Source organism: Nanorana parkeri, unplaced genomic scaffold (genome assembly GCF_000935625.1).
Source record: "Nanorana parkeri isolate BGI_ZX_2015 unplaced genomic scaffold, ASM93562v1 scaffold1606, whole genome shotgun sequence".
In the NCBI taxonomy this organism is placed as follows: domain Eukaryota; kingdom Metazoa; phylum Chordata; class Amphibia; order Anura; family Dicroglossidae; genus Nanorana; species Nanorana parkeri.
This window is the reverse complement of record NW_017307874.1, coordinates 37,059-56,727: the sequence shown is the minus strand read 5'-3', so window position 1 is coordinate 56,727 and position 19,669 is coordinate 37,059. Positions and strand designations below refer to the sequence as shown.

At 45.7% G+C, this 19,669-nt stretch overlaps 1 protein-coding gene across 1 annotated transcript in view; it reads left to right on the top strand.

Moving 5' to 3' along the window:
• Positions 1–918: 918 nt before the first annotated feature.
• LOC108799025 (pituitary adenylate cyclase-activating polypeptide type I receptor-like) overlaps positions 919–19,669 on the top strand; it is a gene marked incomplete at its 3' end in the record, with an annotated part of 48,688 nt that continues 29,937 nt past the window's right edge. The window contains exon 1 of the mRNA XM_018570835.1: positions 919–1,030. Within this exon, the coding sequence (XP_018426337.1) occupies positions 980–1,030 (51 nt within the window). The remainder of the gene's footprint in view (positions 1,031–19,669) is intronic.

Genomic DNA, 19,669 nt, shown 5'->3' with positions numbered 1-19,669 from the left:
TGTAGACCCTCTACAGCTTTAAGTCAGTGGCAGAACTCCCAGGGTAACAGCGATTGCAGCTGTGCGCTTGTACTCCACCACTGTCTGAAAATCATTGGTCTGTATTGTTTTAGAAAAACTGTCACATAACACAGCAGGAGACAGGACCAGTCACCCTGCAGAAAGAGAGAGAGGAGCAGTGAGCGGTCTTTATTACAGGAGGGGGCGGAGACAAGAGTAATCACCCTGCACAAGGAGAGAGAGGAGCAGTGAGCGTTCTTTATTACAGGAGGGGGCGGAGACAAGACCAGTCACCCTGCACAAGGAGTGAGCGGCAGTGACCGGTCTTTATTACAGGAGAGGGCGGAGACAAGACCAGTCACCCTGCACAAGGAGAGAGCAGCAGTGATTGGTCTTTAGTACAGGAGGGGGCAGAGACAAGACCAGCCACCCTGGACAAGAATTCTGCAAGAATTGGAGTCTTTATAGAGGCTAGGATAAACCTATAGCTAAAGCAGAGATCCCCTTTAAATGATGCTTGCACTCAAAGGCACCCGGCATGTCTGTTGTTGTCTAGAAATAGTGCAAACCGAACCCAACAGCGGGCGAAGGGAGTAGTGGGGGGTCACGCCTCCTCCTGTCGGAGGGCAGCATTGTGGGAAAGCGCCGAGAGTCTGTACCGCCAATACATTTATCTCGGTAGCCAGTTCTTTTGTCGAGCGTCCTTCAAAAAACACTTACGCTTCAACGGCCTTTTGAAAAGAAAAATACAATATTCCGCGGTTCAATTTCACTGTCATTTTCCGGGCAGCGCAGAGACTGTATTGGTATAATTTCTTGTCTCTTTCTTCTAACTCTTTTTTTTTTTTTTATCTGTTACAGAGCCCTGGACCGGAGTCTGAAGGCTTTGTCGCTAGGGAAGGTTTTTTTTTCTATTTCTCATTACTCGCGGCGAGATCAACAAAACAGCGTGTTTTGAGGCCAATTCCGGCATCTGAAAATGGAGTTTATGCTCAGATTGTACCTTCTGCTCTTCGTGGCATCATCACTGGTATGTATTAAACACAGCTGTGTAGAGTTCAATCTATAGTGGGTGTCATGTCTCCCTGTATTCCCTCCCTTGTAGCCTACAGGGAAGTTAGAGCAAGGCAACACCCTAGGCAATAACCTCTTTAACCATGTTACCATATACATATTATATGTAATATAAAGTAATAATATGTTATTAATAAAGAAGAACTTTAAGTTCTCATTTTGCCTAGGGGGGTCAAATAAAGCAGATATACTCACCTGATCCTGGGTCCTGCCTGGCTGCTTGACCAGTCTTAGGAGGCATCTTGTGGGGTGGACGGCAGGCAGAGTGGCATGGACGCTCTGCTTCACAAGGTTTGCCGCCCCCTTACTGGTCAGAGCGTCCCAGGTTGCTAAGAGAAGGGCAGAGAGATGTGTAAGGACCATAACCATCTCTCTCTACCCAGCTCTTAGCGCCCTGGGACATTCTTGCAGGTGTCCCGCCGAGCTCCTGGCAAATAGTGACGTCACTGGTTGTCAGGAGCTCGGCGAAATGCAGTGTTCCCCATCATCCACCCCCTACCGCACCTGCCGCCACCTACGGAGGCAAAAAAGCTAGGAAGGTCATTGCCCACAGCCTCTTCTCCCCAGGGTTCTGGTGGTCTAAGGGCCACTGACTTCATCCCATCTAATGCAGGCCCATTGACTTGCATTAGACATGAGGACACCAAGGACCAAAATTCCAACAGTGAATGTGTTTTTTGTTCAGGAAACTCCATTCATTCCAAAATCAAATGTTTAAAACAAACAAAATGTCTAACAGCATTCAACAAGTGTCTGATGGCATTATCAAATGTTCTGCAGAGATTTTTCGTATGAATGTTCGTTCGATAATCTACCAGTGTCCCTAGGAAGCCCCCGTTTTCTTTCTCTTTTTTGCTTTTCCCTTTTTTTGGGTTCCTCCCATGTTTATTTTTCATTATCTAGATACTATTTCCTTGGGGAGTTTTCCCTCTTAGGATATATGGATACAAATGTAAATTCCGTCATCTTCCACACTTTGGTTTGTATAATAATGTTTCTTTGCAGCAGGCCTTGGGGTAGAGTGCAAGCTGCAGTTTTCAGAAAAGAGCAAATAAAATGTTAGCAGCAATTATGCTTTCTGAATGAGAACACGTAACAAAGAAGTTGTTTTCCCAATTCATCTGTAAATGTGGAAATGCACTTTTGGGAGTGTTGCAATGATCATATAAATGCTCCTATTTCCCTATGACCTCTTGCTCTAGTAGGGGGCGAAATGCATCAGCGAGAGTGGTTAGCTGGGGCCACTTATGCAGGGGCGTCCTGAGGCCAGGTGTCACCCGGAGCGGTTAGCGGGTGACACCCCGCTGTGAAGTCATCGTGCATGTGCGGCGATCTTATTGATAACTGCCATTTTGGAGATGGACGCCGGCAGAGAGAGGAGGGGACAGTCACTCGGTGGGATAAGGTATGCTGCCGGGTCCCCTCCTCTCTCCCGAAACTGTCGGGGCGGTCGGTTCATGACTGTCGGTCATTTTGGAGTCACCACTCCAATGGTGTCACCCAGGTGCGGGCCGCACCCCCTTGTGATGCCACTGCACGTATGGGTCCTGGGTGATGATGAGTGAACTGGCCTGGGTTCAGTTGGCTTGGATGTTTGCAGAATCCAGGCAGAAATCTGGGTTTAGGGAATGTCCAAGTGTCCTTCAGATCATCATTGGTGGCTACGGTGTGCGCGTCTGCATCCTAGCAGTCAATGACACTGGGCGGCCCAGCTGTTAGGACCGGATACAGACACCTTGGTCAGAGTGTATAGTGGCAAGTTGTGTAACCTTTAGCAGCCGCCTTTCCCATAAGGCAATAAATGCCAACCGGTACTCAGATGCTTCAACTATACACTCCGGCCATAGATGTTCGCCGGCGGCCCCAAGGAACAAGGAGAAGTACTGACTGATGTCAAGGTACAAGATGAACAGAAAGAAAGATACAGGACAGGAACAGTAAACAAATACAAGACAAGAACTAGATACAAGAAACAAAACAGGTACAGGATTAAAGATCCAAGGCAAGACAAGGTTTCAAGATCAAGGCAGGACTATGATTCAAGATCAGGATACAGGCTTGTGTAGACAGAGCAAGACAAGACTGGTACTATCACAAGCCCAGAGCCCTGGGCTTGGGGCATGCATAAATAGAGCACCTCTAACCAACCCCCAGGCTGTGAGGGGCGTGTAACTAGGCTGATTAGCCTTATCAACCGGCAGCTGACTAGACTGGGGTAGTAAGTGCAGCTACAAGAGGCAACCACCAGATGGAGCTGAGTGGTCGCGACAGGCATAGGAGCATTTCACATGCTCCTAACACCAGCCAGCAGTTAACCAATGACGCCGTGCAGATTGCTAGGACACAGAGAGGTTTGGCAAGCAGCCATAATGTTCACCTGCTCTGTAAACTGCAAATAGCTGGAGTTGAACTCATGGTTGACACAAACCCAAAGCTCACCCTAGTCCTGGCTGTTTGACTCAGGGAGGTAGCAGGAAAGCTGTTGGTTACTCGGACAAGCAGCTTTTTTATATGTGCCACGTGGAGAGTCTCAAGTGAAGAGTCATTTTGATCAGTGGTTTGGTTCCAGACTTTACTGATAATTAAATGATAAAGTCCTCAGTTCAGGGTAATGGGCTTTCCTTCATCAGAACATGTTGTTCAGGTGTTTTCACTGAAGCTACCAAGTTTTTAGGTTCGTTGGGAGTGGTGGTATGGCTCCCCAAAAAAATTGTTAAATCATCAGGGTTTTGCCAATCAGGTCCAAGATATTTGAAAGGAGCTTCCATAACCACCAGTAGCCACTGCACCCTTAGAAACCCATTGATATTCCCATTGACGCATCCAATGCATTCCATAAAAATGTCCACATGGCATTTGGAAATCTAATTTTCGGCAGAATGAAGAGAGATAGACACAGGAAACGAGAAGAGTCTAATAGAAACATTGCTTTCTCGATACAAATCTCAGAAGGATTTCTTATGAAATTATCTTCTCTTAAAACAAATTGGTCCATTATAGGGGTGAGTGCTAGCCCCAAAAGGGGTGGAAGTCTCTTTTCAAGGAATACAAATGTATAATAGTACCTGGTACAACTTAGCGGAATTTCCTAGTGTTTTCTTTATGATTAGATTACGAGCAAACTTTTAAAAAAGTGTTTTGGCCAAACTTCTGTGAACCCACAAACCTCCACAATTTAGAGTTCCTAAAGTCTCCTTGAAGTCAGTGGACATCTGAACCAGGTTCCAAAAAAGTGTGTTTTTTAGAGCAGCTAATGATTCAAAACTGTTCATATTGTTCGGGGAAGCTCCTGGCAGCCCTGTCTGATGAGATGATGAGATGACGTCCTTTAAAAATTCTGCAAGAGATACTGAGATAGAGTGGGACCTGGTGGCACTGACAGTCAATCTAAGGGTGATCGGGCAACAGCAGAAGCAGATATAAGGCAGAAACAGCCTTTGGTTGCTTTTCTTCTTGAAGTCTTTTGGAAATCCCAACTGCCTAACATAACACTGATAAATGTCCAAATGTCATTTGGAAATCTTATAGTTGGCAGAATCAAGAGAGTGGAAACTAGAGGAGTCTAATAGAGGGATTGTTTTTCGATACGAGTTCTTCTGAAATGCAAATTTCTTTCTTTTAAAATAAAGGGGTCCATTTTAGGGTTAAGTGCTAGCCCATGCTCAGAGCCGGATTTTCCACAAGGCCACCGAGGCCTGGCCTCGGAGCAACAGGGAGTAGAGGGGCAGTTGGGTGTGGAATTTCTATCGCCTGAAGCCCGAGACATGCAGTTTTTTTCAAGCAGTGCTAAATGTAGAGTGGGGATGCCACCATTTGTTTTGTACACGTGATCCTGGAGATGTCATCGAGATCACATGTATGCAGCCTGCAGGTCTCTCCCCCCTGCCGCCCCCACAGCCAGCTACCTCTCTCCCCGCCAGCCGCCTCTCTCCCTGCCATGGTTTTCGGGGTCCCCCACTCCTCTGGGGGACCCGGAACCACGGCATGGTAGTTCAGGATGGAAAGCAGGGAGCAGTGCAGGGTGTTCTCCGCTCTGCTCCGTGTAAACACTGAGACGGGAACGCTGCACTCGCAGCCTTCCCCTCTCAGCTGTCACAGAAGTTCCAGCACAGCGCTGTGCTCAGTCTCCTGTATTGGAGGTGACAGGTTCAATATAAAAAAGTAAAAAATAAGATAAATACAAATTTAAATAAAAATAAAAAAGTGATAGAAAAGAAAAAAATAAACCAAAAATTTAAACAAATAAAACCAACCCTGCCGCCCCCCTCCATCTGGTGGCCATTCTCCATTTCTCCATGGGGGTGGGGGGTTGGCTGGGAGGGGGTGCATTGAGGAACCTAGCTTTGGGGTGGCAGAGAGAGTAAATCCGACCCTGCCCATGCTAGTGGCATTTTGCAATCTGATAATCAGTAGAATCAAGTGAGATAGAGAGTGGAAGATAGAGGAGTCTAATAAAAAATATTGTTTCTCGATACAAGTCTTAGGATTTCTTTTGAAATGCAAAATGACCTTAAGGGCTTAAAATACGGGGCCCATTTTAGGAGTAAGTGCTAGCCCAATGAGGGGTGGAAATCTCTTTTTGCTGAAGGCCCTCGTTAATGAGATGATGAGGCCAACAAAATGGTCTGAGCCACTTTCTTTACAAGTTCTACGAGGGATACTAAGATAGAACAGTGGGACCCGTTGGGAATGGCAGTCAAGCTGAGGGTGACAACCACTGAAGCAGATATAAGACAGAAACAACCTTTGATCCCTTTTCTCCCAGAGCTCTTTTGGAAATCCCAAATGCCAAAAATAACACTGAAATTCACAATCGGCTCAGAACATCCAAATTCATCCAATTTTGAGATCAACTCTTTTTATACATTGTTGTATTATTTACAGTATAATTTGATCGCTAGTTATGTGCATTTTAGCACATCATTTGTATTTTAATTTGTATTTTTAATTGGTTTTGGGTCTGATATGGTATTTCAGGTTTGATCATTAGATGGACAATCAATGACTATAGTAAGGTATTTAGCGTTAATTATAATCACAGGACAATTTCACGGGACAATTTTTAGAATGATAGAAGGAGAAATGGTGATCTGACGGGCCTGTTCATTTTTAAGCAGTGGAAAGTTTATTCCAAATATTTACATAAATTAAATTTGGGTAACAGTGACCCGTAACAGGATTTCAGCTCATTGAAGTTGTGCACAACAAACACTTACTGGAGGGACGAAAACATTTCATTTTAAGTGAGGCGGTTTCTTAATGTCGCGGGCCACTCGCCAAGACATTGACTGGAAGTCATATGGTCAGCAAAAATCAAAACAACACTGGAATGTTTCAGATTAAACCCACTTAACAATTTGTTCCCGCGGGAGGTCAATAACTTTAAAAGTCTGCAAACAAAACTTATGTGGTTTACTTTCAAGTGTTAAACGCTTACCAAACCATAAACAAAAAGGCATAAAAAAATGTGATGTTTTTCAAACAAAAAAAGGATAATGTTATTTGTTCATATTAACCATTGGAGCTCCCGGGGTGTTAAACTTCCTTCCTGTCCCGGCCATGTTTCAGTATTCAGCGCTGCGGTACTTTGACTGACATTTATTCCGTCATGCAGCGCTGTACCGAAATTAATTCTGTATCATTTTTTGGGGACAGATAGAGCTTTCTTTTGGTGATATTTAATATTTAAGTGTTTTAACATTTTTTGGCTATATATGGTAACATTTAAAAAAAAAAACAATTTTCCTGCGTTATGTTAAGAAACATTTATTATTACCCAATTTTTCGTTAAAATGTAAATGACGGGGTCACATCGGATAAATGGATACCAAACATGCCAAACCTTAAAATCGCGTGCGCCCATGCAAAAAAAAACTATCATACCTATAATTGGCCATAGGCGACGTTTAAAAACTTTTACCACCCATCAGTTTAGGGCTAGTTCACACCAAGCGCGGAGCAGATCCAGAGCAGAGCAGGTGCAGACCGGATCAAAACTGCGTCCAATGTATTCCTATGGTATTTTGTGCTCCAGTTCACATCGCAGCGTGCAGATCCAGAGCAGGTCAAAAAACTGCGGCAAGCACTATTTTACCTGCTCTGGATCTGCTCTGGAATGCATCAACTACGCATGCAAGTGCCTGAAAGCCCATGTTAAACTTAAAAAAAAAAAAGATATGTATTTAGCTGCGGTACTTTGACCGGCCCGGAACGCATCAAAAACGCGGCAAAAACGCATCAAAAACGCGACACAACCCACTGCACTGCGTGTGCAGAAACCTGACTGGATCTGCTCTGCATTTAATGTGAACAAGGCCTTAGTGTTATCAGTGATTGATGGCCCTAGAATTATTGCTCTCATTCTGACATTCGCGGTGATATGTGACATGTTTGGTGTAATTGTTGTTTTTGCACGTAGGCACAGCCAACACATGTTTGCTTTTGTAGGTGTATGTACGTGGGGACTTATAAAAAAATGGTTTTGTGCTTTTTACATCTTTTTTATACAGTATGTAATTTTATTGTTTCAACTTGTTTTTGTTTTTTTTGCACCTAACTGTATTGCTGTCACATAGGGGACTAGCAATCCCCTATGTGATAGTACAGATACAGTGGCAGGTCCACTTTATGGAGACATCAGGGGTCTATTAGACCACTAATGTCACCTAGGGACCCCAAAGAGGCTAATGAAGCACATATCTACTTCACCAGCTTCTTCTCCGGCTACAGCAGCTGGAGAAATGACAGGCTGAAAGCGGAAGTGATGTAATACGCATCACTTCTGCATTCACTGATCGGAGGGGAGAACATTGGGTGGACGTTTGCTGATCTCCCTCTGTTCTCAGGGAAGAGACCTGCCGTGCTGGTCCAGGGCCGACATAGGGGACAGCGGAGGCTGGGATAGCCGGCAGTGGTGGAGGGAGGCGCGTACACTTCCTGCACCATACAAGAGATTGGAAGGCTCTACACTTGTATGTAACAGCTGTAAACAATTGTCATGTTTTCACGCTTGTGTGGATCTGCCCACCCCACCCTGGGACTGGACAGCGAAAGGAGAAGAGCACAGTGATGAGTTCCTCTCTCTCTGTCACTCTGTTCTCTCCTCTTTGGCTGAAGTTCTGCTTTAACCATTTGAGTCCCAGGGTCTTTTTTTCCCTGTTTAGCACTTGAGTGCCAGAATGTTTTTCTTTTAGGTTTTGGAGATGTTTTGGTTTCACAACATATACCAGATATGACTTTAAAGGGAAATTCCACATTTTCAAATAAATAAATAAATAAATGTATACTTTTTAATAAAAGAAAAAAATGTGCATTTATTATTTTTTGTATTGGAGGCAGTAGAGTTTCGTAAACGTGTGCAATGCTCTGAATCCTGCACACTCTTCGTCCTGTCCCCCTCCTGGCTGTTAGCAACCTGGGATGTTCATTCAGAGCATCCCAGGTTGCTAACAGCCAGACGGGGAGATGTGTAAGGCCCGCTTCACACCTGGGCATTTTGTAGCGCGTTCCTACGCTTTGCAAAACGCTCAAACACCGAAATCCCATTATTTCTTGTGGGTATGGTTCACATCTGAGCGTATTACAGGCCGTATGAATGCGCTACAAAACGTTGTCGTGCGTTTCCATTGGGATAAAGCCAAGTAGCCCTCAAAAACGCGCGTTTGTCGCACGTTTTGTACGTCAAATGCGCATATTCGATACGCCTAGGTGTGAACCCAGCCTAAGGGCCATACACATTTCCCCGCCTGGCTGTTATCAACCTGGGATGCTCTGACTGGTGTCCTGCCCACATACACACCTCCCCACTCCTTCTGGCTGCTAAGAGCCAGGCAGGGAGATGTGTATGACAGATCACTCTGCCAAGCTCTTAGCAACCTGAGATGCTCTGTCCGGCCTGCCGCCAAGCTTTTGGCAACCAGTGATGTCACTGGTTGCCAGGAGCTGGGCAGGACGCCGGGTGGGGAGATATGTATGAGAGAGGGTTGGAGAGGGAAAAAAAGTCAGCTGTCTCCATGGGTCAGCTTCAAGTGGCACCCAGGGCATGTGCATTATGTGCCATACCCCGGATATGCCACTGGGTAAAACCCTTGCAATGTACGTAACTGATTCGGAGATAATATTTCTATTCTTATCAAAAGTTCTCTATCAGAAATTTCAACTTAAAACGTAAAGCAACACTAAACAAAAAAGCACATGCAATTAGCGGAAACCTGGCTTGGCCTTGTGCATTATTTTATCTGTCTGTGCTTTGTTCTGCTGTGTTCGAAGGCATCACTCAGCTTGCTCACACGCAGATGATATATTTTCCTGTGTTGTGCCCCGTCGCTTTCTTTCGGCTTTCGACGGTGAAAGTACATCCGCAATATTTGATTAACCTAAGTCATCTTTACAAACCATAGGAGAAATTCTTTCGAGTGCCATTCTTTTCGGGTTGCAAAAAAGCTCTCGAGAAACAATAAAATTCATGAGTCATAACATCAGCTCAGCATTGGAAGTGAATATTAAACTTCACTGCATTGCAGGTGTTTTAAGAGGCTGTGATAATTCCCCTGAATGTGCTTGTATCGCTGGAGGCTGCCTTATTTATTGGAGACGGGACCAAGGTGATGCTAGGACAACAGGTGCTCTTGGCGCACGGCAGTCTTCAGAACGACATGGGACCATGGGAAGAATTTAAAGCCCAACTCTAGGCTCCATGATCTAAAGTGATCCCCCCTTGTGGCCTAACTAGCTATATTTATTTTTAATTATGTTATACCTTTTCTGAGGTTTTTAGGCCCGTCATGTGACACTGCAGTGTCCTCTTCATCTTGGACTCTTATTCGAGCTGGGCGGTCCGTACAGATTCAAAGAGCAATGCTGACGTGATGACGTCAGCACCATTCTCTGCACAAGTAAAGTGTTAATGAAGGGCACTGTGGTGAAGCCAGAACACTGTACAGTCTGACGTCTTCTGGGTTGAGTGATTCTGGGGGTCATTCAACCCGGAAGACTGAGAAACTCTGGTGGCAAAGAGGAGTTGCTGCAGGGGACAGATTGAAGGAGAAAACGAAGAGGGGGTACATCATTTTGTCTATGCACTTAACCAGGCAAGCAAAGGCTACGGGGGGGGGGCACTAGGCACATGTGACTCTTCCCATGCCTATATTAGTACCAAAAACATAAATTATCAATACACAGCCATATAACATAATCAGTAGTTGGTCATCAAACTGCCCAAAGTGGCCAGAAATAGAACAAGGCTTTGAGATCTTTAATAAGGTAGTCATTATAAGCATAACTTGGTTAACTTGAGATCTTAAATAAGCTAGTCATTATAGGCATAACAATAGGTGTCTAGGCAAATGTAAGGATTTGAGCGACTTTGACAAGGGCCAAATTGTGATGTCTAGATGACTGGGTCAGAGCAAGTCCGAAACTGCAGCTCTTGTGGGATGTTCCCGGTCTGCTGAGGTCAGAACCTACCTAAAGTGGTCCACGGAAGGAAAACTGGTGAACAAGAGACAGGGTCATGGGTGGCCAAAGCTTATTGTTGCACAGGAGGAGCAAAGGCTGCGCCCTTGTAGTCCGATCCAATAGAAGAGCTACTGTATCTCAAATGGCTGGAAAAGTTAATGCTGGTTCTGATTGAAAGATGTCTGAACACACAGTACATCACAGATTCTTGTATATAAGGCTGCTTAGCTGCAAAAAGGTCATGGTGCCCATGCTGATCCCTGTCCACTGCCAAAAGAGCCTACAATGGGCACATGAGCATCAGAACTGGACCATGGAGCAATGGAAGGTGGCCTGATCTAAAAATCATGTTTTCTTTTACATCATGTGGATGGCCGGGTGCGTGTGTCGCTAACCCAGGGAAGAGAAGGCTCCAGGATGTATTATGGGAAGAAGGCAACAGGAATAATTAGTTTAATGCTTTGGGCAATGTTCTGCTGGGAAACCTCGGGTCCTGCTATTCATGTGGATGTTACACCTGGTACCTACCTAAACATTGTTCCTGACCATGTACACCCCTTCATGGAAACGGTATTCCCTGATGGCAGTGGTCTCTTTTAGCAGGCTAATGCGCCCTGCCACACTGGAAACATGGTTGAAGAATAGTTTGAGGAACACAACAAAGAGTCTGAGGTGTTGACTTGGCCTCCAAATTCTCCAGATCTCAATCCAATCCATCATCTGTGGGATGTGCTGGAAAAACAATTCGGATCCACGGAGGCCGATCACCTCACAACTTACAGGACTTAAAGGATCTGCTACTAATGGCTTGGTGCCAGATACCACAGCACACCTTCAGAGGTCTAGTGGAGTCCATGCCTCAGCATAAGGTGGAAATATTAAATATTAGGTGGGTTGTTATATTGTTATAACAGATCGATGTCTATGACTTGCCATTGGGGATGGGATACCTGGATAACAATTATTTAGCAATGTGTAAAGTGCTGTGCAATATTTTTGGTGCTCTATGAATACAGAACATAAATACATATAATTCATAAATCAATAATCAATACATACAGTGTGATTTTTTTTTTTGTATATCTGCTGGAGTTCAGTTTTAAAACTTTAAACATTGAAAAAAACATGTGAGCGTCCTGATATTATGAATGGTTTCACATCTACTCGAAGCACTGGGGAACTACCAGGGTCGCAATTGCGACCGGGCCCTGGCGTTCCGCCAGCGAGGAAGAAGAGGGCCCCCCCGAGATCGTGCCGCTCCTTCCCATGCACGGGCGGCTGTGCGGCAGGGCTTGAGAGGCTGTCACTAGTCCCATAGAATGTGCTGCAGGCACCACCAGGCAGCACATTCTGCTGTGTGAGGACCCTCTCCACTTAGCCTCGCCCACTAGCCGCCGAGACACGGAAGAGGGCCCTGCAGGAGAGGGATGGTAAGTCTGGAGTGGGAAGGGGGGAATACACCAGTGCCAATACTGGGCATTTTCACGAGTACTCATACTCGTGAAAATGCCCCGATACTGAATGCAGATACCGGTGTTCTGTCGAGAACGCCGACGTTGTCGAATTTGCTGACCTCAGCATCTGCGCTTGCGCACAGAACAGTATTATCGAGGAAACCGGGATTTATTTAGAAAGTATTTTGTTTAAATTGTTAATTATGACCGTTACTAATATTCCATCCATCATTTCCTGCCATGGGCGGCATATTATTAACGCTCACAATTATCCATTACAAACTTACAATACTTTGTAAATAAATGCCCGTTTCCTCCTTAATCCCGTTTGTGCGCAAGCGCAGATACCGGGTCAGCGTTCTTGACAGAACACCGCACTAAAATTTTAGCTGGGGACCTCGGCAGCCTTCCTGTTAACCATGCGGTGTCATGGCGGTGGGGGGTTGCCCTTCATGGTTTCTTGCACCTGGGGCCTGAAGGTTCTAGTTACGCCTCTGACTCGAAGGTTTCACACCTTTCCTCTGTTCTCTTCCTATATCTAGTCTCTGTACTCTTCTCTATTGTCTATTCTTATACATATTTCACTCTTACATACTATTCACTTGGTCGTATTCGACTTACTCAATGATTCACAAGTCAACAGACTACATTCCGTGCCCATTGCTATGTTACTGTATTTCCTACTAGCACATTTGGTATCTTCTAATTTCCACTGTTTGGACCCCTGGTCTTTATTGAGGGGAGGCTATGTAACCTTTTGCATGATATTGTGAATCCATGTTATCTATGTTATCAAAGGATCATTACAGTAAAGCCTCTGGTGTTTTTGCATATATATATGTGTAGAATAGCAAGCAGTAGATATATGCAAAAAGTGTAAAAAAAAAAACGCTTTGAAAAGGGTTAATACTTACCTGTGTCTTCCCCGCGCGCTCCCGTCCAAAAATTTTGTAAAATCTCGGGCGGCCGCAAAGCATCTGGGGCGGGCACATGCGCAGATCACATTTTTTGGGCCGGGACATGAGGAGAGACACAAGGTAAGTCTATGGACGCATGCAGGGGCGTAACTAGAAATCACAGGGCCCCATAGCAAAATCTTGTATGGGGCCCTGTGATTTCTAGATAAGTCCACCTGATAACCCAAACAGCCCACCTGAGGGTGACCTTGCAGAGCCCACCATAGACTCTCTATGGTGAGCTCTGCAGGGTCTCAGGTGGGCGGTCAAGCCCTCTTACCTGTCTGGCCGATCCTCTGACTGCCTCCTTCTCCTCCGCAATCGCTTGCGTGCCCCGCCTCCTCCGTCACTGGGCCCCACCTCCTCGATTGCCAGGCCCGCCTCCCCACCGCTAAGACCTGCCTCCTCGAGGGCTGGGCCCCATCTCCTCCATCGCTGCCGACGACGGGCCCAGCCACCTCCCCCGAAGCTGCTGGTTGTCATCGACTCAGGAGCTGGAGGTACGTGCCGCTGCACATGCGAATGGCTGCGTGTTTCTCCTCACAGCCGCCAGTGACAGCCAGCAGCCTGAAACGCCATAGCGACCCAGGCGGCCCGCACAGCGTCAGGGGGATGTCCTGGCCGGGCCCCCCTGTGCCTCGGGGCCCCATAGCAGCCACCTGGGTCGCTATGGTAATTGTTACGCCACTGGACGCATGCACCCGCATGCAGACACCGCGGGACAGGAAGTGCCAGCAAGCCCAGATGAGTCAGCGCTGGAGGGACAGATGAAAAGGACAGGAAAGAAGAAGAAGATCGGATTAAGAAACATCATTTATGTAAGTGCTGACATTAACATGGGGGGAAAACATTTTTTACTTTAATGTCACTTTAATGTATGACTCATATATACGACATGCTGTTTTTGAACTGTAACTTGCATTACTTAATTAAAAATATATTGAAACAGAAAAAAAACCATGTGGATTTGTTGCCGGTTGTACTAATCTCTCCACAGCTATGTGCTTTATGAATAAATCTACACAGAACATTACGTTTAAATCTCCCGGGACTGAATCATAACCCTCTCAGGCAAATGCTAAGGCAGCGTGATTCACCCTCTGACGTTAGCAGAGATTCATTCATCGAAGTTATTGGCATAAACAGGCGGGATTTGTGTGTTACACCGACGCGAGCGCCGCGCTTCCTCCCGCAATCAAAAACATTATTGAAAAACTGATTTACTGCCTATAGTGGGAAAATGTACTACAGAGGCGTTTGTAATGAAGCTTTGTGGTGTGCTTAGATGCAAGCTTTTCAACACATCCAGGAAAATTAGAAGAGGACTGAAGAGAAGAAATAACAACGTTTCGTGTTCAATAAATAATAATTTTTTCTCTTGGGGGGGGTGGGAGGAGGGGGAGGGCAGCAGACAGTCTCCATTTTGGTATTTGATTTTCACCACCACCAAAAGCTTCCACGTGGCAGAGCAGCTTTCACAACACAATGCTTTGCTGATTGCCGTTGTGCCGCTGCCTCTAGTCGTACTGTTCCGTTGATTACATTTCTCTTACAATGTTCAGGTGCAAAAGTGCAGATTTACGGCTTTGATTGCACGTGGTACGTGGCCAAAAAAATGGGGAATTTGGGCTATCGCTATTTAATGGCAGGAAATTTTATGAAGACAGAAATAAAAAGAAATGCTTTGATTGTATGGCGGAATTTCTAATTTATTAAAGTTGGTGATGCTACGCATAGGTTTCTCTTTCAGCTCCAACCCCTAAAACCTGAATTCCTCTATTTATTGATAAGATGCTGGACATTGCAGACTGCCTTAAAGTCAACCCTTCTTCCCAAATACTAACTAGTAACATGTTTAGCATTGTTTTTAAGTTTCCTCATTAAAAAACAAATTGTAAATACCTTTTTTTCCCCCCAATTTTATAAGCGTTGTAGTGATACTAGGGCTGTGGACAGCAGAGTTACCGATAGGGGGGTGCAGACAGTACTTCCGTTCCCATTGGGTCAGCAAGAGGGCCAGGACCCAGGCTGTCTCCCTGCTGCTCCTGCCATTCCATCATTCTTTCTGCTACAATGTATCAAGAAAGTGAAGAGATGGCAAAGAAGGAATGGACTTCTCCCCCTTGGCCAGCAGCATGCCAGGATCTCAGCTTCTCCCTGCCCAGCAACAAAGGGTTTAAGCATGTGCACATAGAGTATTATGCTATGACTAGTGCTGGTGACATAAAGTGGCCTTTCCCCACCAGCAGCAGCTTACTGCTTGATCATTGGGGTTAGGGGGTTTCTCTTAGTTCCCCTGTTGGTCCATTATGCCTCTGGGAGCTGACAGAAGAAGTCCTGTATAAGCTTAAAATTGTGCTTTTGGGGTTTTCATAGAGCTGTGACGTGAATCAAGTGACACTGCGCTAAAATAAATTAAATTAAAAAAACTCCTTTGTGTTTGTTTTTCATTCATCCATTAAATGTTAGTGCAGCGATAACTCCCCGTAGGGAGCCGCTGATTGCCCGGTCCTCATCTAGTCAGTCTAGGGGTTGATTTCCAGCCGCACCCATTAGCACTAACCGCCCATAAATTGATGTCCACTTCGGGATTATGATGCTATTTGCACAGTTTATTGAACATACTCTGTGGGAGAGAGGGTATGGGTCTAGGTGCACAGGCCTCCTTAGCTCCAGACTCACCGGATCTTATCTTCAAAGGAATACACGTCCACAATCCATGAAAGAACACAGACCCCGCTCTGAAGTCCACATAAATCCAAAGCACTTCAAGAGCCCGCACTGGTCCTGGTTCTTCCATCTTTCAGGCATTCTCCAAGTTGGAAGCCTTCAAGGAAACCTCTCCCTCAGCAGCTCAGCCAATCCCCACTAGGGTTGCCACTTTTTGTTCCAGCGAAACTCGAACACTCTAGCGGCACGCGGACATTTTTTTGGGAGAATGAGTCCTGTCTTATTTATATGTAAATAGCGCCACCCATTCGTATGTAAATATCACAGTTGAGACTATTTTCAGTGGGGGGCCAGTAACTCTTATCTTAATTTTCGTTGCCCCTGTCTGCCTGACATCTTGTGTCTGGGTTCCTGCTGCCATGAAACCCGGACACAGCATTCAAAAACCGGACTGTCCGGGTGAATCCTGGACAGGTGGCAACCCTAATTCCCTCCTCCAGGCCTCGGCCTAGCCTGGGGGCAGGCTCAACAAGACCCAGCCCTAATCCATGGCTGGTCCAGGCGGGAGAGCTAGCACATGGCCCCCCACCAATATATGTACACTTTGTCAGCAGGCCCCACTGGCTGCAAGAAGCCCAGTAACTGTCTGCTGCACTGTACACACCTTACAGTGTCTCCTATTGGCTGTCCCACAATCTGACAGAGTCCCAATCCGTCCAGGGGGGCACAGACAAGGTCAGACACCTGGGAATTAACCATGTACTTGCTGCTACAAATCCAGCCAGGCTGTCTCCAGCCCTGGCATATCACTAAATGCATGGTAGTCACATCACAAAAGGTGATGGGCGCTACACTAGCATGTGTGTGCATGCCTCCTCCTAAATCCAAAATCACTAATGCAACATAGTTACACACATGCTTTCATAGAGCTAATGACTCTCCACCAACCATATGTGACAGCGCTGGGTGCCTGAGGGGCCAATTGGCAAGCACCAATGCTGTCACGTGGGAGGAAGGGAAGTGAGTCACATGCTCCTCCATATTCAGACATAGTGGATATTAAGCTGTGCATCCAACTGGGTGGGAGAAAAGGGATGATATGTTGCTGGTGGAGCTTCCATCATATAGAACCATTTGCTATTTTCATTTTATAATGTGTTGTAATTTCAGAATTTTTCATGCATTTTAAATTTCAATTTTTTTCTAAATTATTCGGGCCTGGTAACTGGTTGCTGCGGAACAAAGCACCTCCTTGTGGAACGCAGGGAAATGTGCACTTGCAAAGACATTTGGGTTCTTCAAGGGGCACCAGCAGTGCTTGGAAGAGGCAGGTTGGCACTATGCTGTCTGCTTTACAGGGTCAGCATTATGGTAATTTGTCTGATGACGTTACAGGTTTCCCTCACAAGGCACGGCAAAAAAAAATCATCCAAATACTGTACCTGGGGCATACTGCATACGTCCATGGCTTCCTCTCCTGCGTCGCTGGTTCTCCTAGTGAAATTACTGGGTGTGACATTTAGGTCCCAAGGTGTGTAAGCAAAGCTGGTAGCAGATACTGCATAAATGAAGCCTGCAAACTCTATAGATATGTATAGGTTTCATCATTTATGCAGGACCCCCTGCTTGACATCTGTACATCGTATAGTACAAGACCAACATTATTATATGTAACAATATTATTATATTGTCTCAATTTATGCTGATTTGTGCTTTTATGTGCAGATCAAAGGAGTGTTCTTTGATCTGCACATAAAGTCAGTTCCAGCTATTTCACAAGTGAATATTTTTTTTATTTTTTTTAACAAAAATTGTCCCTGTTGAACCTCCTTACCACCTACCTACACCTTCATCAGTCCTAAATAAGCCATATTATTTTTTTACTTAGTAATGTTCTTTTTTTTTTACTATTCATTTGTATTTTTTTTAAAGTAGACAAAAATATTTAAATAATAAATCTTTATTTATAAACTAGCACTTTGAGAATTAGAATCCAGCACTGGAAGGTTATACGTTCCTTTCAGTGCAGTTTCTTTGCAGGATATCTGTACAGAGGAAAATATGTAACTGGCCATGGCTGACCTCCTCCTGAAAAAGTCAGTAGCCTGGCTATCCCAGGTCTCAGTACTACACTTGCAGCAATACTGCCAATGCAGCAATGGCAGCCCCAATAGGTCTTGCTTTAAAGCCCATCTCTGGGTGAAGGTCCATGTGATCCCACCCCCCCCCACCCCACACACACACACACACACACTTCTTGCTATCTTTTTATGCTGTTTCTGTTTCTATACGCACTTTTATCAAAGTCTACAGACTGGTCATGTGATGCTTTAGGGTCCTCTGCACCTTTTTCCTGGGCTGGGCGGTTCTCATTGATGTAGATTGTGGTGCTAACGTAATGACGTCAGCTCCTCTCCCTGCACCAGCACACTGTGAATGTAGGGCGATGTGATGATGACCTCTCGAGGGGGATGGGTTTTTTTAGCACCCTATATTTACAGTAAAGTCCTCAGTCTTTAGGGTTAAGTGAAGTTGGGGAGACATTCAGTCCGGAAGACTGAAGACATCTTATGCCAAGAAGAGGTATTGTGGGGCACAGCTCCAGGTTAAATGTGAGTATTGCAGGTAGAGATGCTTTTTTTCTGCACCTGGGGAGCCTTTTAAAGCCGAATTCTAGGCAGATAATGAAAGGCACACATTTATTACATCGTTTCAAAGTTAGTAAGGTTGGAAATAAGGCAAACATCCATTGAGTTCAACCTATGATTAGATGCAGCTCTGTAATGATTAGGGCAGAACGTCAGCCAAAAAATATCAAGGCAAAAATGAATAGTCAATCAGTTAATGTGCTGGCAAGAAGCATGCTGATAGGAGGAGAGAGAGTAGAGTGACAGAGAGATGAGTACATCACTGTGCCCCTTCTCCTTCCACTGTCCGGTCACAGGCTGGGACAGATCCAGGACAACCTGGTCTTAAAGGGATTGCATTAAAGGAGGTCTATGGGGTTAAGGCTTTTCCCCATAGTTCTCCTTAGGGTAACGGGAGGACACAAACTAGCGTCCTCCAGTCACCCTAAGCTCGCGGTATACTGAGACGCCGCAGCTGAAACGAAACCCGACAATTGTGCCGGGTTCCGCCCAGCTGCGTGACTGACAGCTGGCTCTGCCTATCTAGAGGCCGAGCCAGCTGTACCCGCCCCCTCCCCCGTCCGTTCCGCCAGTCCGGAGTGGATCGGAGGAATCCAGCCCCTCCCCTGTCACGGCAGAGAGCCGTGACAGGATCGAGAGGTGAGCGAACGCCGGTATGTGTTCGCTCACCTCCCGATCTACTGAGCCGACCTGTGGCAGTCTCATTGTCACAGGTCGGCTAGAACTATGAGGTGAGTGAAAAGCACTCACCTCATAGTTCTCCTTTAAATAATGCTGACCCTCTGACCGAGAACACCTAGTGGCAGAAAAAAGCATTGCAAGGAAATATTTTGATTGAAACCGTTCTATTGTTTTTATCTTGTAAAGCCCGGTGTTGAGCTTTAGGGCTAATACTACTGGCACCTAAGTAAAGATGGAAGAGCATTGCTTGTCTTTAAGATGCTGTTTGTCTCTATGCGGGGCACCAGTTCTCCTTTTTCCCAGGGTATCAGACCATTTCTTGCACGGTCTTATTCTTGCAACAAACACAACAGTTATGAAAGCCAAAAATCAGCATCTGTTCCGCCTTACATTCTGAATCACTGACTGTTCCGCCCCGTGTGACAATAGCTTTCTGTTTAATTGTGTTTGATACGATGGAGGCCGGCGCCAAGGAGAAAATGTGTCAGCTATGTGAAGGAATGTGAAATTATTCTAAACTCTTATAACTGAATATAATAAATCACAAATAAATACAACCGATAACGTCACTGCTATAGCATACAGCGCGGGAGATATTGCAGCCGTTGCTACTCTGGGGAATGGAGGGGTGGGACCAGGGCCGGATTTACTCTCTCTGCTGCCCCAAGGCCAGGTTCCTCAATGCGCCCCCCTACCTAACCCCCCCCCCCCCCCCCCCCCCCCCCGTTGA